Consider the following 23,758-nt stretch of genomic DNA (forward strand, 5'->3'; position numbering starts at 1 on the left):
CCAAAATTTTGCTGCCTGAGGTGCAGGCCTAGTAGGAAATCCAGACTTGCACACAAATCAACAGGCTAACTGGGCAATATGCAAAGACCTTTACGTGTGTTGTATCTGTATAAAATGGCTTTCTTGGGAACCCCCCCCCCCCCCCGCTATATGCGGGGGTAAGTTTACCCACAGTAGGGGGAGGCATAGCTGGGGACAACGCCGGAATGGAATTTAAAAATATGCATGCATGCTTGCAATTTCAAAAAAAAACCTAAGCACATAATTTTAATTGGAGAAAATACCCACACAAAACAGCAGGTGCAAATTTGTGCTGATACTTTCTTCCTTAGGCAATTTTCAAAGGGAAACATTTCCTTTAGAAAAATGGTTCAAAATCCACAAGTACTTTTGCAATTGGTTTCAATATCTACCCCAGGAGGACAATCTTCAGTGCTGCTTACGCATGTGAAGTGCGATTTATCCACGTAAAGCAGCTGTCTAAAAACTACCTTCCCTCCAAACAGCTAAAAAGTACACACCGTGTCTCACAGAGCAAGGACTTTTAGCCACATTTAGAGGTAATTCCCGGGTGGAGTTTTGGGAGGGAATTAAAAAATAAAACACATGAAAATTGTATTTTCAAGTCTATGCATATTATTTTTGCTGTATGTTTGTTTTATGGATTGGGATTGGGCCAATTTGTTTTGATGATTGTCATTGTTTTGTATTTGTTTTCAGTCACTTGAGAACGGAGTGGGGGGCCAGGAAATGATCGTTGTTCATTATAAATACGTTGAATTTTATGTAAGCCACTTTGGATTTATCAGGAAAGGCTGGCTATGAAATAACATAAAAATCAATACATTTCTTCTTGCAAAAATTCTACCAGGATAGAAAGATGCAGAAGCCCCCAGATACATTTTTGTACCTGCAGCAAGCTTGGAAAGGAAAGTACGCGATGGTTTCTTGTTGACACTTGATGCAAAAGTCCAAGGGGTGCCTGGACTGTCTCAAAGCAGAGAATCTGAAAATGATCTCCGCTCTTCATGCTCAGTTGCTGCCTTTCACTTTCCTTGCCTTGGTCTGTCCCGCTTTAGTTTATTTTACCTTTTTAATGTCCTGTTTATATCTTGGGGGTTTTTTCCCTACTTTACTTGCATCTTCATTTCTTACTTTTCAGCTTTTATTTAGATTTGTAATCCACCTTTCTCAAATTGGCTCAGGGTGGCGTACAGCAATAAAACAGAATGAAAACAATAAATCAGACCTTATACACTGCACATACAATAAATACTATAAATGTTACACAAACCGTAAAGCTAAAACAAAATCTGAAACAATGTAAAACAATTATTCATAATAAAAGCTCAATAAATAATTCAATAAAACTAAAAGCAATTGATTCATTACCTTTCGTTTATGTACAAAATCCAGTGTTAAACTTGTTCTGTCCTCTTGCTATTATAAACTCTAGCCTAGATCTTGGTCGTCTCCCTCTATCTCTCAAGACCACTATGGTTAAGCCTGTGTTAAAGAAGCATTCTCTTGACTCAGATCTTCTTGACGGTTTTCACCCTAATTCAAATTTGCCTTCTCTTTTTAAGGTTATTGAGAAGGTCATTCAGTCTCAGCTTTGCAGTTTGTTTGTTTTTTTTAGAAGAACATATTTGTTCTATATCCCAAACAATCTGGTTACTGGAAAGGCCACAGTACAGACACTTACTTACTGTGCAAAGTTCTTACTTCTTTTTGCAATTTATCCATAGGCCCAGATCTTTTTTGGAACACTCTGATCTAAATTATTGGACTACTCTTTAATCTGAACTCACCTAGATTATTGGAATGCCATTTTTCATGGTTTCTTTACCACACAAATCGGAAGTCTCCAGACTATCCAAAATACCGCAGCTAAGCTGATCTTCGGAAAGTGAACATTTGACCATGTCACTCCCTTACATTGCGATTTGCACTGGCTCCCCATTTCTTTCCACATCATGTTCAAAATAGGGTGTCTAAATTTTAAGGGTTTGCATTGGGGTACCCTACCCCAGTCTGATTTTCTCCATCAACCAGGGAGATCGCTGCGTTCTACTCCACAAGAATGCCTAATCTTACCATCAGCAAGGGAGATCAGGTTAGAAAGAACTAGAGAAATTTGTTTCTCATACTTAGCCTTTGGAACTTCTTCTCTCTGACTTTATGCTTGGAGAAAGATTATTTTAAATTTAGGAAAACTCTGAAGAACATTTTTGTTCTTATAAGCTTTCCCATCAGATTAGGTTAATAAATCTTTTTCTTATCCTGCTCTTTTTTGTGGGGTTTATTATTAACAACTTTGATGGTTTTAATATACTATTTTACCACTGCTTTTAAGTTTTACATTTGTTTTATCTACTGTTATTTGTTTTATTGTTGTTTATCACAAAACTTGTTTTTTGTTTAATTTTTATGATCAACAGTTTTTTTATTGAGTGCAAATACAAATCCAACAATAATGACATTTACATAGTCCAGAAAGTAACAGTAAAAAGTTTGTTCCTTATACAAATCATGAATAGGTAGAACACTCATTTTGTACTGAGATCCATTCCATCTCCAAATTAATTATCCCCTCCCTATCCCTTGAACCTACCCCCCCCCCCCCTCCATATGCTTCAGACCCTTTAAACCCCTTGGGAATGGCTGGTTTTTCTGTTCTTAAAACTTACACTTGCGCTGCCTGAGACCTGGGAGCGCGCCCAGGCGCCTAAGTACTTGTGTGCACATCTCTTGGCCGCGCTTTGGAACGCCATGCCCTGCTCATACCGTGACCCGTTTTGATTCTGAGCGAGATGTGTGCACAGCAGGAGATACACGCGCACGTAGGCGGCTTTTAAAATATACTGCAAGCAACTGTAAGCCCTGCATGCATATCTCCCAGTGTTGGCACGTGCCAGGCTTTTAAAATTCACCTTTAAATGTTTTTGTGTTGTTTTATTGGCATTTCCTTTCATCTTTAAGCTCAGACTCCTGTTCAGAGCAGCAGAGCGGCATAGCTTGTAGGACCCCATCGTTAGTGAAAAATGATCAATATTCAAATGCACATGTAGATTAATGGCTGTATTACTATCTGTAATTTCAGATTTTATATCGTTATGTGCAAAATCTTGCCTTGATGTGTTGTAAGTGCCATTGTTTTAAACTGTGGGGTGGTTTATTTTATATTTGTTTGCATCAAGGGGATCCTAGGCTAGGACTGGCGCTGGTCTTAGTATGGTGGACTATGTGGCTGGGATGCATTGCTATAGTTTGTGGGGGGGGGGGTTATCATCTCTGTATTGTCAACTATTATATAAAATGATGAATTTGCAACATGTGTTTTGTAAACTTCTACATGCAGCTTGGAGTTGAGATTAATGTGTAAAAAAAAAAACATAACAAAACAAAAACCCCCACCAACAATAAACCTTTAACACTATCAGGCCGATGTAATATCGGTGCGCGCGTAAAATGGGCGCTCATGATTGAGCGCCTGCTCTAACACGCGCCCATCCACATCTCCTGGGCGCACGATTTAATATCAAAATAAGCTGCCACTGTAAAAAGGAGGTGCTAGGGGAAATTGTGCTTCCCTAGAGCCTCCTCTGCATCGGGCGCCCAGGAGACATGGCTATCAGTGCGGGTTAGGAAACAGATGCTCAATACCAGCATCGATTTTTTTCCTGCTACCAGCACAATATACACAGCCTAGACCGTATAATATTGTGGGCGTGTATTGGGCACCCAGAAATTCTTTTTTTTCAACCTTTTTTCTTACATGATTCTGCTTTCCGTGCTTCCTTCTACTCAGTATCACAACAATACCAGCAGGAGGAATCACAGGATTTTGTCCTTTTTTTAAGTGAGCCATATCTTACCATCATCCTCTGAGCAGGCGTTAAATCTGCATTGCAGCGTAATACCTAATAGCCTCCTCTACATGGAATTTGCATGGGATCAGTGCTTTTAGCTACCCGCTTGACTGGACTCGCGTATCCCTGTATTGCATCGGGGGTCAGGGAGGTGCGTCCAATCGTTTGTTAAGCCTTGTGCTAGACGTGGGGCATGGTATTGCATCGGCCTGTTTGAGCTTACAAATTGGATCTTAACTTTACTCTGGGAAACTCTGCTGCATGCAGTGTTGATGAAACAGGCCTTAATGAGCCACCTAGTGGCCTTGGAAGAAGCTTTCCCAGATTTGCTGCACAATCAAGTAATCTGTGGCCAGCTCTTAGGATAGAGCAAAGGGAAAAAAAAAATGTGGTAAAAGCCTATAAGGCAGTTTGCTCCTACCACTTCGACACAGCACAGGTTTCGGCAAAAGGTTTTCATTTCTTGAAACTTCTGGGATGCAAAATATTCCACAGGGGAAAAAAAAAAAAGTTATGTACACAAAAGCTTGTGCAAAACACACTGTGGGACTTTAGCCTGATCCATCAAAATAGCCCTTATCAGCAAAGGTCCTACAATGCTTTCGCATATATATATATATATATATATATATAGTTTTTTTTTGTTTTGTTTTTTAAACAAACAAAACATGTTTCTCTGGAATTTTTTTCCCTTTTAGAGTTAACAGGCTATCAAAGCTTTAATGAAGACATGCACTATTTATAAAAACAGCCACAAACTCTTGACATTTTTTTTGCCTAGTCAAGACCCCAGAGGTCATACTCAGGTCAGGAAGCAAGAGACTCATGTATTTTCAGTATCTCTCTAAATTTCAATGTAGTAAAGACACAGGATCAGATTTTCAGAAAACAGCTGATGGAGATTTGGAAGAAAGATTTGTGCAGGATTCCTGTCAAAGCTAACTTTCCACCCACCTGTTTTTCAGGAGAAACAAACACTTTAAAAATGAGAAATGCTGCAGCCTTAGACGCCTGATTGCTGAACACCTGCAAAGGACCCTGGGACTGTTAGTTTATTCTATTGTGTAACCATAAAGGATCTGCCAAGACGGCATCTTTTAACCTTAGACATGTCTGAGGCCAGCTGTACAGCTGCTTTTCTTTGTTGCTAGGATAGGAGGATACTCTGCAGTTTTACTTCAGATCATAAAAACCACTACATCAATCTTGGCCTCCGTTTGGCTGGGATCCAGGGGCAGACTCTGAGCCATGAGCTAAGGGCAGTGCCGGCTTGGCCTTCTGGCCGAGATGACCATCCGATGCCATAGTGGTAATGATGTTATGACAGTTGCTGAAGCAGGAGGATTAAACTGCCAGCAAAACAGAAAACCACGCTGGGAGAGATGCTGCGGGCTCCCGAGATCTGGCAACGCTCTCCCCTACCTTGCGAACAAGCCTGGCGTCATCACTGTGGCTGACCAGGACCTTTAAAAGCAGCAGTCCTGCAGTGGCGCCAAAGCCACGCACTCAAGTGGCAGCCTCCACTGTTCAGGTATTTTTTTTTTCTTTGATTATTTCCACTTTAATATCTATGGGGAAGAAGAGAAAAAGGTAGGATGTTGCCTTCTTCAGCTTCTCTTCCTGCTCGGGACCCTACGGATCAGCACGTGCAGCGGGTTCTGCCTCTCCGTGACTCGAATTTTGAGACCTCAACATTGTCGGAAGTCTCACTGAGTCCAGGCCCAAGTCTGCCACCGCTGCTGCCTGTTGCATTCGGTTATGATTCTCCCGAATCCTTGATGGCCAGTGAAGCTCATGATCAACCTTTTCCCAATAGTTTGGTTACCGCCGAGGAGGCCATTGTATGTCCAAGTCCTTTAGCTTAAGCTGCCTCGGGCGTTACCTTAGAGAGTGACTCAAATGTACCCTGTGAGAAAGTTCCTCTTCCTTCTGTGTTCCAACCTTTGGAGAAGGTTTTGGGAAGTCGCCTGGACCTAGTGTCCGGTCGGCCAAGGTAATATGGGCCCAGGCATGCTCGGGGAGCAGGCCCAGGTCCGTGGCAGTTGGTGGGGGGGGGGGGGGGGGGGGGGGGGGGGGGGGGGGGGGGTAGGCTGGGAGGGTCAGTCTGAGGGCAGGAAGGACAGCAAGGGGTCAAAGGGGAGAGGGTGTAGGGGGCGATGCCAGTAGGAGGAGGGGCTAGGCTCTGGGCTAGACAGCTCGGGATTGGGCAGTTCCAGGATAGTTGCCGTGGTGCAGGGAGGGGGAGGGTCCCGCGGGTTTCTCGTTCTTGGTCATGTGCTCGCAGAGGTGGGGGGGGGGTAGGGGAGCTGTACTTGCTGTGGTTGAGCAGGGTCCAGGTGGGGGCGAGGGAGCAGGGCGTGTCGTGGAGGTAGACAGGCAGGGGGTAGGGGGTGCTGCTGTGACCCTCGGGGGGCCGGCAGGGCTTCCTGGTCTCGCAGAGGCTGGCTCTGGTGTGCAATCGGTCCCTGAGGTGCCTTCACCCATGGCCCCCTCACAGGGGCGCAGGAGTCAGGGCCTCCAGCCAGGGTGTCCTGGGGCCATTCCTCAGCGGGGTTCAGGTGAGCTGGGGTGGTCTGGCGTTGGCAGGCAGTGGGTGGATTGGGCAGGCCCGGACAGATGGTCCCTGTCTTTGTGGCGGGAGGAGAGGCAATCTGTGGCATGCGAGGCCTTTGCCTCGGAGCGAGGGAGGTCCTCAGGGGGAGGGCGCAGATGGCGGGAGGGCGCGCGGCCTTCACGGGTTGAGACAGGGGATGGCCTGGTCCACGCTGCTCCGGGAAGGTCTCCTTCTACGGGCAGGGGTTTTTCTGTGGGTTCGTTCTCGGGGGGGCCTCTAGGCCTGGAGAGCGGTGGGCAGGTGGCGGGGGGTCCTGCTGCGGGAGATTGGTGTGGGCTCGAAGGGGGGAGTCTGGGCTTGGGGTTCATCGGCAGTTCCTGGTACGGGGATGGAAGGCGAGCGGGGCCTTGCGCCGGGGATGGTGCATTCTCCTGCATCTGCCTTTGTTTCTCCGCAGGCAGAATTGTCGGCGGGGGACTGGGAAGAGCTGAGCTCATCACATCATGAGGACTAGCGGAACGCGACAGCCACGGCAGGCAGCTCGAGTGGATGTTCCAGGCTTGGCAGCGGTGGAGAGGCCTCCACAGGGTGAGTTTGTCTTTTTTCCTAGAGACAGTTCAAGGGAGGAGTTGGGAGCGCCTGACTTGCTTCTCGACAAGGGAGGAGCGCCTGACCAAGTTATCGGGGAAGTGGGGGGGGGGGGGGGCAAGGAGGCCTCGACAGGCAAGGCCAAGACAGAAGCAGCCAAGAAATCCAAGACAAAGAAAAAGTGGGCACGGTCCAGCTCGGAGTATTCGTCGTCCTCTTCTTCATCTTCTACTTCGTCAGACTCAGTGGTGTCGTCGGTAATTGGATATAAGGTCGGGGAGGCCGCTAGAGGTACCCCGGCATTGGTTGCCTTTTCTGAATTATGGGAGGAGGTGCCGAGATCCCTTTGAAAGAAGATCCAATGCCGGAAATTCATTCATATCTTTCAACTGTTGGAGGGTCGTCAGGGGAAACTAAGGGAGAAGAAGCAGCGTGGGAGAAGCAATCGATTCCCTGGAACTCAGAAGAAGGTGGCGCAGAACGTTCATAACTGGATGTAGTCCTTTTTGCGCTTAGCAAGTGTGATCGGGCATCGGGACCAGACCCAATATGGTCCCTTGTTGTCGTACGCTGATGCGATTCTGGCTGCAAGTAAGATGTATGAGGGATGGTCGTGGTTGAACTACGACGAGCGTTTTCAGGACTGCATGGAGGAAAATAAGTTCATGTCTTGGGGCACTCAGGACGTGGGACTGTGGTTGACACAGATGGCCTCCAAGGCATACGCGAGCGGTTTCGGGTCGGGGCGTCTCAGGGTGCCGGCCTCAATCGGCCTTCTCGGCAGGGGTTCCCTGCGAGTGGTGCGGGCAAGTTGGGGCCAGTTGTTAGTGACATCTGCTGGCGGTTCAATAGATCCACAAGCATATTCCCCGACTGCAAATTTCGGCATGCGTGTGGAGCGGGCCACCCAGTCTCTCGGTGTGTTAAGCGGCAGGGGGATGGACCCAGCTCTGCCCCCGGGTAAGTGAGGTGGTTAGTAGGGCGGCCCACTCCCATCAGGATCGCAGCACTGCTTCCATGGTTGCAGAGTTACTCGGTGGGAGGGGCTGCGTCGCTGTTGACGCAGGGCTTTACTGAAGGTTTCCATATCCCATGTTCGGGGCGGGGTCTGGTGGGGGACAAGTTGCAGGCCGAGATTGCCTTGGGAGGTGGGGAAGTACCAGTTGATCCATAACCTTTCGTTCCCGGAGGGTGACTCCGTGAACAACTGCATTCCCAGAGAGTTGTGCGTGGTTAGGTATGCCTCATTCGATTCAGTGGTGCGCATGGTCAAGAGAGATGTGGTCCGGGCGCATTGATGGCCAAGGCTGACAGAGTCTACGTTTCGGCTGTTGCCAGTGCATCCAGAGAGCTTTCACTTGCTGGGTTTTTGTTTCAACCAGGCATTTTATTTTGATAAATGTATGCCGATGGGTTATTCAATCGCTTATTTTGAGGCATTCAGTTCCTTTCTTCACCGAGTAGTGGGGAGGCTTTCCGGGTCGCCAAACATTGTGCATTACCTGAATGATTTTTTGTTCGCTAGTAAGGCAGGCTCATGCGATTGCAAGAATCTTCTGCGCTGTTTTCAGGAGGTCTCCGGTGATTTCGGGATCCCGCTGGCGACTGGAAAGATGGAAGGACCATGTACAAAGTTGGTTTTTTGGGGGATCCTGGTAGATTCTGTTGCAATGGTGTCGTGCTTACCTGCGGACAAGGTTGATCAGCTGCGAGACTTGGTGCGCAGGGTGTTGTATTGGTCCAAGCTGTACCTCCTGGAGTTGCAATCATTGGTGGGCAGCCTTAATTTTGCACGCCGGGTAATCCCTATGGGTCGGGTATTTTTACGGAGGTTGTCAAGTGCCATGTCTGGCGATAGGAAGCGCCATCATCGGGTTCGCGTGATGCGCTGCTTCGTGAGGATTTGCGCGTCTGGCACAAGTTTTTAGTCGACTTTAATGGGTTGGCGTTTTTGGCAATCTGATCCCCTGTCAAATCACGACTTGGATCTGTTCACTGACGCGGCCGGATCAGTGGGTTTTGGAGCTTATTTTCAGGGATCATGGTGCGCAGCTGGTTGGCCAGAGGCATGGGTGGTATCTGGTGTCACAAAAAACATCACGTTTTTGGAATTGTTTCTGATCGCGGTGGCGCTGAACAACTGGGGTCCTCGTTTGCGTGGCCAGAGATCATGTTCTGGTGCAACAACATGGGCGTGGTGAAGGTTATCAATAAGAGGGAGGCGAAGTGCCTTTTGGTATCTGAACTGTTGCAGGAACTGTTAATGCACTGTATGACGTTAAATGTGACCATATGGGCCCGTCACGTGCCGCGTGTCACTAATGGCGTGACAGACTCTCTTTTTCGTTTCAATTGGGAGTTGTTTCAAGAGCTTGCCCCGGAGGCGGACCCATGCGGAGCTTCGGTGTCGTCTTTCCTTTGGAGATTTGGTTCCCCGAAGCCTGGAAACTGCTGCAGGCTTCATTAGCCCCCTCCACGTGGACAAGTTATGTTGGCAGTGCCCGTAAAGTGGTGGCATTTTTGTCTTCTGAGGGTTGGGCAGGGGGGGGGGGGTCTTGTTTCGGACATCTCGCTATTGCGTTTTCTTGAGCACGCCTGGTTGGAGGGTTGTTCCAAGGCAATGGTGAGTAGGCAGCTTTCCGGGTTTTCTTTCTTCATGCGGGCCCACGGGTGGGGTTTTCTGATGGGTCAGTATATTGTTCAACAGCTGTTGGTTGGTTGGGCCAAAGAGGCGGGGTGGAGAGTTCACAAGCGCCTGCCAATCACGCATGATATTTTGCTGCAGTTATGGGACTCTCTGCCAGGTATTTGCTCATCGCAGTATGAAATGGTCCTTTTTCGGGCAGCGTTTGTTTTCGCTTTCTTGGGGGCCTTCAGGGTTAGCGAACTCGTAGCCCGGTCTGCTACTAGTGTGGAATATCCCGGGATCCTGGCGAAGCATGTGGCGGTCACTAGCAAGTCGGTAGTAATATGCATTCCCCGGTCCAAGACCAACCAAAAGGGCAAGGGGCTGTCGGTCGTACTGCAAGTGGTTCCTGGTTTGCGTTCTTTCCGGTGGCTAATGCGGTGCAGTATTGTCAGTGTCGAGTGCCGGGGTCTGCGCAATTTCTGGTACACGTGGACCTGCGTCCATTGACAAAGGACCAGTTTGAGATGGTCCTTCATTCGGTGTTAGCAGCTGTTGGTCTGGATGTTCATCGCTTCGGGACTCACTCCTTTCAGATCGGGGCAGCGACTTTGGCGGCGTCTGCCGGGTTGCCAGGGGGTGTGATCCGGAGGATTGGTAGGTGGCGGTCCGATGCGTACGAGGGATATGTCCGTCCCGGGCCTTGGCAATTTTGAGCAGTACATAATTCTTGTTTCTTTGCAGGTGTGGAACCTGCTGAAAAGTCCGTTTGGATTATTGATGGCAACAAACACAAGTAGTTGAATCGGTATAAAAAATGGACTTTATTTAATCTTGCATTCATATACCTATTGGGCTCATAGGCATGCCTGCGGGTGACCTTATGGGCCCCACTTGGACTTGCACTGCAGGGGGGTTCGGGTGTATTGGCTGGGGCATTGGGGGATGGTGTGGGACAAGTTGATTCCCTGCATGCAGCAGGGACAGGAGCGATTTGGTCAGCCGCAGGCGCTGGTGATTCATCTGGGGGGCAATGATTGGGGAAAAATGTCTGGTCGATAGTTCATCAGCATGGTCCAGAAGGACCTGATGCTGGTGTCTATAATGCTGCCTACCACTGTCTTGTGTTGAATCAGAGAAGGTGATCTGGCGCAGGTGTAGGGCCAAGGCTAACCAGCAAATTGGCTCATGGCTGGTGCTGTTGGGGGGCCGTCATATTCGGTATGATTGGTCATGGGGGTAGGTCACGGGGCTGTTCGGCAAGGACGGGATTCATCTTTTGTTCATCGGCATGGATCTGTTCCTTAATTCGATTCAGGAGGCCTTGGAGGAACTGTTTCCTCGGTAGCTAGGGCCGTATCTTTGGGGGTCACGGGATATTTTATACCAGTGTCTATGGCAGATGGCCCGAGCTGCTACAGCTTATATTTGTTATCTGCTAAGATTGATTCCTGCTACAATTTGGTAATTGTTGACAACTGGGGCAGTTGTCGGGTATGGGCTCCTTGCTGGGAGGCGGCAGGGGTCCACTGGCCTGGCTCCTTGCTGGTTAGTGGTGGGGGTCCACTGGGTTGGCTCCTTGCTGGGAGGTGGCGGGGGTCTGAACTCTGTGTAAGGGCTGGAAGGACGAGCCGTATGGTTGGTGTTGACCGTCTTGCTGGGGGAGAGGCGGATGGTTAGGGAATTTTGTTGCTTGGAAATTGTAAGGTTATTTGTAGGGCTCGGGCCTCCCTGGCGTTTATTAAAGCTGCGACCCTGTTAACCCAAACTGTTGTCTGTTGTATATTTGGAAATGTAAAAGGGCGGATGAGAGCGAGTGATGTCCTGGTTGCCCATATTACACTGACTAATGAACCTGAATCAGTTTCTCTTTTGGATACATGGCATGCAATTACAAAGGTAGAACGTACTATATCCAATTCAAATAATTAATCACCAGGATACCAATGTTAAATTTCAAGAGATTGACATTCGAGTAGATAATGCTGAGAGTAGAATTGGGGGGTCCTGCGATCACAAGTTACCTCATTACAGGCTGCTAATGCTGCTCATCTTAAGGACAGTTTGGTTCTACATTGCCCTATTGAAGCAATAGATAATCAATTAAGGGGGAAAGATTTGAGACTTAATTTTCCTATATCTAGACTTCTGCCCACAGTTGAATTCTTTAAGAAATATTTGATTGACGTACTGGATGCCTCCGAGGATTCTATGCCATTGCTCTCTAAAATTTATTTTATTCCTAAATCTAGGAGCACTGCAATGGAATTGGAAGGAGGTAGGGACTTTCACACAAGAAAGCCCTGCTCTGACACACTTTCTGGAATCGTCTACTGACGATATCCCAGTTAGAGCCACTTTGTTGGTCCCTTTCTGTAAAAGGTCAGGAGAAAGATACAGTCTCCAAGAGATACTTCAGGAAGCAGGAATGGCTGTTCTGTGGGCTTAAGGTCCAGTTGTTTCCAGATGTCTCACGGGAAAGACGAAGGCATAGGAAGCAATTTCTTCAATAAAGGAACGAGGTCACTTCAATAGGGGCTGTTTTTTTCTTTAACGTTTCCATGTAAATGTGGGTGAGCATAGAATAAATGTATTTTTGCTGACCCTCTCCATCTGGAAAATTTCCTGAGAGATAAGTGCCAGGCGAATTGATATTGCTATACTGGATTATTGTGCAGACAGCCCACATTAATTTAACGCTCCCGTTTTGTTTTATGTTTCTTGTCTTCTTTCTAGAACATTCCCTCTTAATTACGAGGACTTGAATCATTTGCATTTCCATAAGTTTTTGCTTGTATTGATTTGAGATCTGTGATCGTTTTTTTTTTTTATGCCTTTTTGCATGGTTTGTTAATTTAGATAAATAAAAAAACTATAAATAAATAAATAAATAAGGCCACGCTGGGGTAGAAAGATTATCCCATCCGTTACAGGGTTCCTGTCCCTAATTCCTGTAACACTCGTGCCATGCACAGCAGCAAGGAGGTAAACGTTTCTTTTTTTGCCCCCTTGCTTACTGGGCACATCACCGCTTTCCTGTGCTGTATACAATTGATTTCAGTCCGTTTTACTGGTTTACCTTGCATATTAATCAGTGGGTTCCTGGTGTAAGATATTGCTGTGGAAGAGAAATACATTTCCCAGGGAGGGGGGGATGCTGCCCGGGCCTGTAAACGTGATTTCATCGGATGTGTACATCACTGTAATGATGCGACACGTGCGTTATTTTGCATTTAGCCTTTACTCATTGTATCTTCCAAAGCCAATGCAGAGAAACCTTACAAAGAATGGGGGAAAATAAATAAATAAATAAGGCACCTGAAGTCGCGAGCTCATCAGCATGAACTCCTGCTGCTTCTTCATGTTCTCGTTCATAGGCCTGGAGAGCAGGAACCCCATTTTAACCTAAAACAAAAGTAATATTTAGTATGATGTGTTCTGCCAGATGCATCTTATCCTAAATTTGTCAAAGGCTAGACGAGGGACATTAATGCCAGATGATTTGGTTTCTTTTCTGAGAGCGTGGGATTGATGAAAGTGTCTCATTTGCTTGTGGCCCTATTGATAGCCTAACAAATAGAGTCTCGAGGGTCCGTTGTTAAAATATTTTGATAAAATGGACTAACAGGTATCTACGTAAGACAGCAATTACTGCAAGACCATGGTAAGCTATAAGCAATCAGCTGGAAGTACAAAGTTCACATTAAAAATGACTTTTCCAGCACGGCTCCAGCCGCCTCACAGACTTGCTTTTCAGTATATCCACAAGGAATATGCATGAGGTGTATTTGCATACTGTGGGTCTCCAATGTATGCAAATGTGCCTCAAATACATTCCTTGTGAATAGCCTTAAAACCAAGCATGTTGGGGCAGCTGATATAAAAAATACCAAGTGTCTGTCACATGCAGCGTTGGGTTCTGCAGGGCTGCGGCGCATGACTCGCCGGGGAGAGTACACGAAATACATCCTGAAAAACAACAATGTGCTGGGCCCGCATTGGCGAATCTGACTGCTGCTAAGCAGAAAGCACTAAAGGACGCCAGGGCCACAGTGGTGACACCCAGGGACCGTAGTGACAGTATTAGACACTGGCCATGCAGTGAGGCAGGACGACGCAACCTTAGGCCTGGCAGCAGAGGAAACCAGCCGCACATGTGGTGGTAGTGACAGGGAAGAGGGAAAAATGGATGGAGTGGGAGGCAGGCGGTTTCGGCCAGTAACGCAACAATTCTCACTAGACATTACCGTCTGAGGACTTGCTCTTGCTGGACTTTTTAGTATCGCTTTTTGTATTACCATGGAGTCATTCCAAGGCCAGACATGAAAAGAGGGTGCTATAAACAGAATTAAGTAAACAGGAAGCCGTTGTTTAATGGATAAAGAAACTATACAGTACTGGAACAATAGCTGGACAATAAAGCAACTTGAAGCATGCTATAAGGCAGACCAAAACGACTTCTCCCAATAAGTCACTGTGGGGGAGGCAATGTTCAAAACTAACAGGCCGATACAGTACAGCACGGCCGCGGTTACCCTGTTTTTAACCCCCTTTGAACGCACATTTTGGACGCGTATGTCTAACCCGCGATTCAGTATCCGGTTTTACGCGACCTTACCGCTTACTGAAATAGACGCGTATCCCTTTCCGCCCACCGTATGTATAGGATATGTTAACGATCGGATTAGCTGTTCCCTCCCATACAGTAACGTGCGCCCAGATTATCGCCTTTTTAACCAGCTATTTTGCCGCGTCTTTAACCTGCAAATTTACCGCTTACCCTGACCCTGGCGTTAGTGTGGTGAACTTAGCCGCCCAGTCCCAAACCAACTCAATCCACAGAAAAAAATTCTTGTCGCACAAGGGGGAAAAAAGTAACCCAACCTGGCACCACCGTGCTTAACCTCAGAGTATTTCGGTTCCGTAGGGAAGAACGGACACCGTTTCCGGGGGCTCCTCTGGCCTTCTCGTGGGTCTGGGCTCCTTGTCGCCACTGACTTGCAGTGGGCACGAGCTCCTGTATCAGGCCCTATCCCTACACACCCTATGCCGAGACCTCGGACGTCCAGCCGGACGCTCAGGTCACGGCATGCATTCATGCGCCTTCCCGCTGCCTTGAGCGCCCAACTTGGATGTCCAGGCAGGCGCTCAAGGCAGCGGGAAGATGCATGAACGCACGCCACGCCCTGACCGGCTACGACAGCGGCAGCAAGCCCAGCAGCAACCGGTACAGCGGCATCGGCATGGGCTTCGACCAGCGGCACATCGGCCCTTGCTCCAGCTACTCGGACTCGCGCTACAGGGCCCCGGGTGACCCTGAGGTTGACAGCGCCGGCCCGCCGCAGGCCAGTCCACGCTCCAGCCTGTGCGGCCAGTCCCTGGAACTGGAGAAGGCGCTGGCGCTGCACATGAAGAAAGAGTATTTTGGTGAGTAACTAGTGTGTGGTACTTGCTTCAGTGCCGACAGACGTTCATGGGCCTTCCCCCTGCCTTGAGCGCCCAGGCTGGACGTCCAAGCTGTGACCTCGGACATCCGGCTTGGACATCCAGCCGGGCACTCAAGGCAGCGGGTCTGCAGGAGAACCATCCACTTTCCTGGTGGAATGACATTTGAAATGGCAGGTACCAGCGCACCCAGGATACTGTATAAGCGCTGTCTACCGCTCTATACAGTAAATTGGATTGCGTATGCCTACCGCTTCATGGACGCGCTTTGGACACCGCTTGCATTTGCGTCTCATTTGAATACTGTATCGAGCGGTATGTGAACCAAATTGTGCGCGCGGCAAACGAGGGTGCGCCCGGCACTGCCGCACTCTTTCTTACACGTCCTTATTGTATCGGCCTGTAAATGAGTACCTGCAAAGTCTGCAACTATCTTTATCTCCCCAACTCTCAAAAGGGAAATGTACATACACACACTTCCCCTTTGAAAGTTTCCCAGGGAAAAGAGCCCGCAGACATTGGCACCTGCTTTTGGTACTGATATTCTTTCCCCTTCGTAACACACACAGTTCTGAAAATGCAAATATTTATTGCGCTGTTGCACTCCTCGCCCTATCTCCACCTCCCAGGACTGCCTCCTGTATTTATTTACAGTTTCTTTTATACCACCTACATGAAAATACATTCTAGGCAGTTCACAAAAGGTAAAAATACAAGTCGTATAAATGGCTTTTGAAAATTGCCTTCTGCATACATTAAAATTTGTCAGGTTTTTTTTTTTAAAGCATGTTATCAGAGCCCTAGCTAGGATCAACACTGTATCAACTAGACACCTACAAATTCAGATTATTAATATTTAAACAACTTTTAACAGTACTGTTAACATCATGTTTTATATTTTATATTTTGTTTTCATGTTTGTAGTTTTATTTTTGTTTTATGGATTGTTTTCTGTTGGTTTTAACTATGTATGTGATCCATTGCAAACTGCTTTTATTGTTTGAACAGATTACGTGGTATAGAAGTTTTAGAAATAAATAAGTACTCTCAAGCACATTTTAAGTAATTCAGTCAGAAGACCGAAAAAATAATCTATACCTTTTATTTCCGGTTTCCACACAATTCCTCAGGAGAAGTAAATGTTAATTTTTTTAAACTCACTTCTGCTTAGGGATTCTCCTTATTATAAATTAAGAAAAGCTGGGAACGTTCTGTACTGAACATCACCAGAAAATCAAGCTGGTATCACATCTAACCTAAAGCAGACCATCTCAACGCTAGTTCTCAAAGGCCACAAACCAGGTCTGGTTTACAAGACAACTTAAACGAGTTCTTAGATGAAATGTACGCAGATAATTCTGCTGAATATTCATGACATATGCTGGCTGAAGGGTCTTGAGGTTTCAGCAGTAGGAACCCCTGATCTAAAGTTCAAATGCAGCAGGAAGAATGGCAGAAGAGGGGCCTGCCAAAGACAGGAAAAGGGGAAAATGTAAAGGCACAATACATTTTGGAAGAAGCTAAAAAGGATATTTAATACAAAGGGAGTAACAGATCTTAGAAACAAATGTTGAGGATTTTACGAAGCATTGTTGCTTTAATCCAGTGGTTCTCAATCCCAACACTCTAGGCCCTCCCAATAGGCGACAGCTACAATGAATCTCTCTCATGCATACTTGTTGCAGAGAGCCTGAAAACCAGGAGCATTACATGAGGCAGGAAGGCAACAGATTTATTGTGATATACGCTTGGCATGTTCCTATATCAATATAACTCAACTACAGGTATTTTCTTCTGCTTTCTTGCTTATACTACGTGGTATATCACAGCGGCAACGCTTTCTTCACAAGGTTTCAACAGGTTTCAGCTGTTGCCATAAAAAAAAACAAAACACACAGAGTCCTGAGAGCCATTTACACTCATTCTGCAGGAGTTTCCCCTCAAAGGCGCAGGTCAGAGATAAAGACATTGCAACAGCTACTATTTCCAGCACATTAAGCAGGCCGCTTCAGACAGGGTAACCAAAAATAGCCCACCCAGTTTATTCTCCACTATAACTGCTGAAACGCTCAATGTGCTCAACATATCTACTCCTCTTTTTAATTCTCTTCTCCCCCTCTCTGATGATGTATCTTGTACTTTCACACTTAAAACCGACCCCCCCCCCCCCCCAAAAAAAAAAAGATAGATGCACATTTTATTACAGCCACACCTCAGATCTCTTACCCTCTCTGTTTTCTATTTTTTTTTTAAAGCAAATCTCTACCTTTAAGGATTTGTACAACTATTTATTCTTTGGATGTACTATATTTCACTTTGTAGCCCGCCTTCTCATAAAACAATGCTCAAAAAGGACAATATACAAAAGGCAGAACCACAATCGTATGCAAACAATTAAAAAAAAACAATAATCATACATACCTTAAAAGCAAACATGACACAAAAACAGATACATAAGTACATAATAAATCACCAAATAACTTTACATTCAACAAAATATACTCGACTCAAGTGCCCTTATACTCAATACAACACAGCACCACCATACTTAATTACTAGCAATACACATCTCAACAACCAGATTACTATAATAGATCATTATTTAGTTTTCAAAAAAAATGGTTATCTTGTGCAAAAAAGATTATTCCAAATATCTGAGACCCTGTAAGGAAGGGATGCCTTCCTTGTACCCATTATCCTAATCTCTCTCAAAGTGGGTAGTGCAAGAAAAGCTTCATTTGTATGTGTGTGAAGATGATCAGCACAGTGACACCATGATTTCCTTGGATCCTCAGTGGCGGGGATAGCCCAATAGGAAAAGCTTCAAAATCTATAGCTTGTCAGATATGAAATAAAAACCAGAAAAACAAGCCAACACTTCTGCTTCTGTGGACTAAGCAACATTCTTTCAGTTTACAAGGCTCTGAGCAGCAGTACCCAACCACACTACTTTTTCCAAAGAAGCTGGCGGCTCCGAGAAGGCTATAGTGATGTTTCACTGGGAATCAGTTAAGTTCTGGAGTATTCACACTTCTAAAGTCATTCACTCATTCCAAGATAGCATGGCTCTCACTCAGCAGGTTCAGTGATTCCCAGTACGAGGTGGGAGCAACAATGGATTTCAATCAACTTTCTGCAAATTGTACAAATGCAGTCCTTAAGTAGAGCCTGCCCTCAGTGTTAGCACTGCAGCACTAGCAGTGGCTTCTAGAAAGTAATCAATATCTGCACCTTCTTACTTATTTTGGGGAGAGGGTAAAGATGACTGTATGCAATGTTTGGTTCATTTATTTATTTACCTTTATTTCTTCAGCTGTTCAACATGTACTAGGTCACCCCCCGTCGTATGTTCTCTCTTAGTTCTTCCCAAGCTGAAAATAAAAAAAAAGAAAAATATTGTTTTAAAATTAACACTTTAATTCCCACATTATAAAAACAAGGGGAAATATGATCTCATTGCTCCAAGATGACAGCTTAGACCTGGCACTTCAGACACACACACACACCCTCCCTTCCCGGGGTCAAAAGTTGGGATCGCCAAAAGGGTAGAAACACATAAATAGGCTACTTAAAATGGATTAAAAGAAGTGTCTGAGTCTAAGTGGGGAAGGAGAGTGTTACCTATTCTTTTTTCCTATTTGGTAGACTTTCTCTGTTTTCTAACTTTTTCTCTGTTAGTGAGGAGAGATTATTTTCTTTATGGCAAGTAGATGAGTAAGATTCTTTGTTGATGGACTCTAGTGGGGGCAAGCCTAACTTTGATCTTAGGAGAATTAGTGAGAGGACAGCGTACAAGGTAGTGAAATTTGATGGTGCAAGATGCAGGGATGTGAACACATGAGAAAACGAGGGAGAATGTGTGTCTTGTAATTATGTTAAGAACACAAGAACATAAGATATGCCATACTGGGTCAGACCATCAAGCCCAGTATCCTATTTCCAACAGTGGCCAATCCAGGTCACAGGTACCTGGCAAGTAGCCAAACATTAAATAGATAACAAGCTACTATTGCTTATTAATTACCATCATAGCAGTTTATGGATTTATCCTCTAGGAACTTATCCAAACCTTTTTTTAAACCCATTTACACTAACTGCTGTAATCACATCCTCTGGCAATGAATTCCAGAGCTTAACTGTGTGCTGAGTGCAAAAGAATTTTCTTTGATTTGTTTTAAATGAGCTACTTGCTAACTTCATGGAGTGCCCCCTACTCCATCTATTATCTGAGGGAGTAAATAACCAATTTACTTTAACTTGTTCAATCCTTTCATGATTTGTAGACTATCATATCCCCCCAGTCCTCTCTTCTCCAAACCAAACAGCACTAACTTCTTTAGACTTTGCTCATAGGGCAGCTGTTCCATGCCTCTTATCATTTTGGTCGTATTTTTGAGATGGAGTGACCAGAACTGTACACAGTGGTTGGACATTAACATCTTATTTTTCCCTTATATCAGTGGGAATTTTTATCCCTACATATTTCATTTCCCCCTCTACCCAACATAATGGGAAACTACCTCCCCAATTATCTTTCAGGTTTCCTTGGACATCTAAAACCTCAGACTTATGGTTAATTTTGAACCCTGCAAATTCTCCAAATCAGCTCTGAGAATTCAAAATGTTTATATGGAATTTCTTCGGATTGGTCAGGAAGACCAAGACAGATTTTTTTACACTGATGTATTTTTAGATTTTTTTACACTGATGTATTTTTAGGTGACTCAAGCCTGTAAAAACAGGCTTGAGTCACCTTCTGGTGGCAACAGCAGCATACAAAACAATGTCATGTTACAAAAAAGCAAAGTTACATAATTCAGAAAGGCACGGTGTAAGTGGAATGGATCCTAGTGGCAAAGAAGTGAAGGCAAAGCCACAAATCAATCACCGTCTATCCTATGACATGCACCAGGGAAGTAAATGTATGTGTGCCCTGTGATCTTTACCTATCTTACTCAACATATAGAAAGGCTGAAATATCCCTTTTCCTTTCATAACCCAAGGCAGATCGTTTCTTACAAGAAACCTTTAAAGAACAAATATTCTTGCATCAAAAGCAAAGTGAAGCGAATTCACTAATTACAAACTAGGGCCTCTTTAGGGTAGTACAATGGGACGTCACAGAAAACCGTGCACTTTAAACCTCAGGCTACTGCATTATCACTACAGACAGCGCCACTGGGTAATGTTCTACATTAGTTAAGGAAAAGCCTAACCCAGCAGCATAGTATTTTATGAATGAGGTCCGTGTACGCATGAGTGACAGGACGCAGGACTACAACAGATCCCAGACTCCACGGCGCTGGGAGCAGAATACCCCCCCCCCTGGCCCAATAACTCGGTCTGTTAAAGGGGGGCCGAGCCCGCCAAGAGATTCCGTTTCTGGAAAGCGACCACAAAGTCACGCCCGGCGGCCTCCTCCCCTCCCCTCCCCTCCCCCAATGCTGCTCGGTACGCGTGCAGTGGGAGCAGCAGGACCGCCCAGGGCACCGTGCAGAGGCCGTGGGAGGGGAGGGGAGGCGAGCTCACCCCCCCCCCCTGGACTTACACCGGGGGGGCCCCCCCCGGCAGCTTGCAAGAGCCGCCCCATATCCGGCCTCTCACCTGCGGGGAGAGAGGAGCAGCGGCAGCAGGTGGGACTTTAATCCGAGTTTCGCGGCACCTCCACGGAAGCGGAAACCCCCGGTGCTGCGCTGGGCTGGCCCGGGCTCCCGGACATCGCCCCCCGCCCTCCAGCAGCCCCGCCCGCCGCGCGGAGAGCACGTGGAGGAAGTGCCAGAGGGCGCCGACCCTTCGGCTCCTGAATCTTTGGACGCAGTCGTTTTCCCGCAAGGATCGGCACGGAAATAAAGGTCAACAAAAAATATCTTTTCGTCGGATTAGTTTAGTACCCATCCTTGACTGGCTCTCGGGAGTTACTGTATCACCTTGTATATTTTTTTGTTGACCTTTGTTTCCGTGCATTCAAGTGGATTAACAGGGCACCCGCAGTGCTTTCTCTATGGATCGGGAAAGCAATAATGAAACCTTGGCACGATTTTGCTGGAGCATTGGCTATATCAGCAGCTGGGACTGCTGAAAATGTAAGGCTACAACCCACTGGAAACTCTTGTTGTCAAGTGACCTGAGATTGTGATCGATTAGCGGTGTGGGTGCTATTTGTCCTGTCTCATACACCCGCACTCTGGTTCTCACGCACGCATTACCGCACACAGTCTCACGCCCTCACTCTGTCTCCTGCCCTGGATCCACCAGCAGCAGCAGCCTGGTTCTTCAGGCCGAAGAGACTCTTCTCCCTTCTTCCCTCCCACGCTCCTCCTCGTCCTCCTTTCTGCCAGGTGATTTTCGCTGCTCCCCTATCCCCGCCCGGTGTTGGCCCGAGCTGCACTTCCAGTAGCAGCGGTAGCAGGCAGTGATTTGCTTTCACATCGCATGAGCCGATCCACCACTTTGTCTAGAAATGTCCCCGCCGGAGGGTGCTGTGTCAGCGACAGTACTCGCCTGGACCGACCCTTCTTGGCCATCAGTTTCACTTTCCAAAGTATGGCCTGGATTTATCAAAATGCGATAAGTATCGCATGCCATAGCAAAAGGGGCGTGTTTTATGCTAATATACAGTTTTTTGCAATTTGCCTAATTACCTATGCGAAGAGCTAACGGGCCGATACAGTACAGTGCACTCCGACTGTTAACCCGCCATTGGACGTGCGTTTTTCCTTACCCCCTTATTCAGTAAGGGGCTGAAAATGTGCGTCCAACCCACCGAACCTGAGGGCCCTATTATGTATTCCCACACAATTCAGAAAGCAAAATGTGCAGCCAAGCCGCACATTTTGCTTTCAGAAATTAGCGCCTACCTTAATTTCTTCGGGCACCGGGAAAGTGCACAGAAAAGCAGTAAAAAGTGCTTTTCTGTGCACCCTCTGACTTAATATCATGACGATATTAAGTCGGAGGTCCCGAAGGGTAAAAAAAAAAAAAAAAAATTGAAGTCGGCCCGCAGCTGTCGGATCGAAAACCGGACGCTCAATTTTGTCAGCGTCCAGTTTCCGAGCCCGTGGCTGTCAGCGGGCTCGAGAACCGACGCCGGCAAAATTGAGCGTCGGCTGTCAAACCTGCTGACAGCTGCCGCTCCGGGCCAAAAGGAGGTGCTAGGGACGCGCTAGTGTCCCTAGTGCCTCCTTTTGCCTGTTTCTACAGCCGGGCCTCATTTAAATACTGAATCGCGCGCACAGGCGAGTGGCCTGTGCGCGCACCCCCACGGACTTTACTGAATCGGCCCGTAAGTTAATATGAAGATCCATCTCTTCCTGTTGCTGACCTCCACCTGGAGGTCTATGGTTGGATGCCTCAACCCTATTTAGCCCAGCAGTTTTAGAATTCCATGGGATCAGTTTTAGGAAGCCTTGGAACAGTAAGGGTGTTTAAGTTTTATACTCTGGTGAGGTCTCCCAGCATCATCCAGAAGGAGTTTCAGTTAGAAGTGATACCTCACTGTGCACTCCCTGCCAGAGGGTCCTTCTTTCACAGAAGAAATAGATTTTTATGCCTGATTCCCTTTTGGGGTGAAAGAGCTCTCACCCAGAGCACATAATTTGCCATATTGGGTCACAATGAGGGTCCATCAAGCCCAGCATCTGTTTCCAACAGTGGCCAATCCAGGTTACAAGTACCTGGCAAGTACTCAAACATAAAGTAGATTCCGTGCTATTGATGCCAGTAATAGAGTGGCTATTCCCTAAATCAACTTGATTAATAGCGGTGAATGGACTTCTCCATGTGGAAGAGAAGTCCTTTGAGTCCACTTTAAACCCTAGGTGGGCAAGCACCTGTGACGGATTCTGCTGCAAGAGACAGTTATGACTGAGGGTTTATCCAACTTTAACTTTAGAAGTATTTTTTGGACACACTGTGTGGGAAGGTTTTTGGATCCCTCTTCCCCACAGTGCTGAGGTAGCCTGATCCCATTTTGACTTTTCCCTAAGAGAAGTCTCCAGTAAGAAGAATGAAGGAACAAAATTGGGAGACCCCAATTAGTTCTCCACTCATGGGACCAGGACAGGATTGGTATCCAGGAAGGAGATGGATTAAGGTAGGACCATAATTGCTGTGAACTTGGGAACTGTATTAGGCAGTTAGTTAATTAGATTCCTGGAAGACTATGCAAAGGTAGGGTTGATAATGCATCAAATATGATAATTGATAAATGTAGATCAATATGTGTATATTGTACATAGCTTAGCATAAGGGTCATTGAGGCCTGAAACTGTAGCATGTTATCTTTTGTTTTACTTTTGAGACTGCATGGTAGTAATGAGCTAAAAGATAAGCCAGGAATACATTTGTTTTTCTAAGAGAGAGGCTGGTGGAGGTTAGTATTAAGAGCCTGGCACAGGATGCATCCTTAAAGCTATAGCCGGGCCATAAATCTTATTGTAACTGTGAGTTTTAATTAGCCATAGCTTAACAAGCTACAGATGGCTATTGTCAGAGTTATGAGTGTAAGTCAGAACATCTAACACTTGCATTCGGTGGATTAAAGCCAGAGAAAATAAGAATTTAAGGAATTGCACTGGGCAGGGTTCTTTGAATGGCCCATGGGCAAAGAGTGAGAAGCTGGTTTGTGGAATTCCCGAAGTTGTCTAGCCTTTCGCTTTTTTAGAAGATACTATC

The 23,758-nt window shown here is 46.3% G+C and overlaps 1 protein-coding gene across 1 annotated transcript in view; it reads right to left on the reverse strand.

Annotated features, from left to right (window-relative positions):
- The window catches only part of PLGRKT (plasminogen receptor with a C-terminal lysine), a 117,048-nt gene extending 96,229 nt beyond the window's left edge, over positions 1-20,819 (reverse strand). Inside the window, exons 1-3 of the mRNA XM_029613699.1 lie at positions 20,690-20,819; positions 18,385-18,456; positions 12,959-13,045 (exon numbers count right to left, since the gene is read on the reverse strand). Of these exons, the coding sequence (XP_029469559.1) occupies positions 12,959-13,039 (81 nt within the window). The 5' untranslated portion in view covers positions 13,040-13,045; positions 18,385-18,456; positions 20,690-20,819. The remainder of the gene's footprint in view (positions 1-12,958; positions 13,046-18,384; positions 18,457-20,689) is intronic.
- Positions 20,820-23,758: the final 2,939 nt, after the last annotated feature.

This window comes from Rhinatrema bivittatum, chromosome 1 (assembly GCF_901001135.1).
Source record: "Rhinatrema bivittatum chromosome 1, aRhiBiv1.1, whole genome shotgun sequence".
NCBI classification, from domain to species: domain Eukaryota; kingdom Metazoa; phylum Chordata; class Amphibia; order Gymnophiona; family Rhinatrematidae; genus Rhinatrema; species Rhinatrema bivittatum.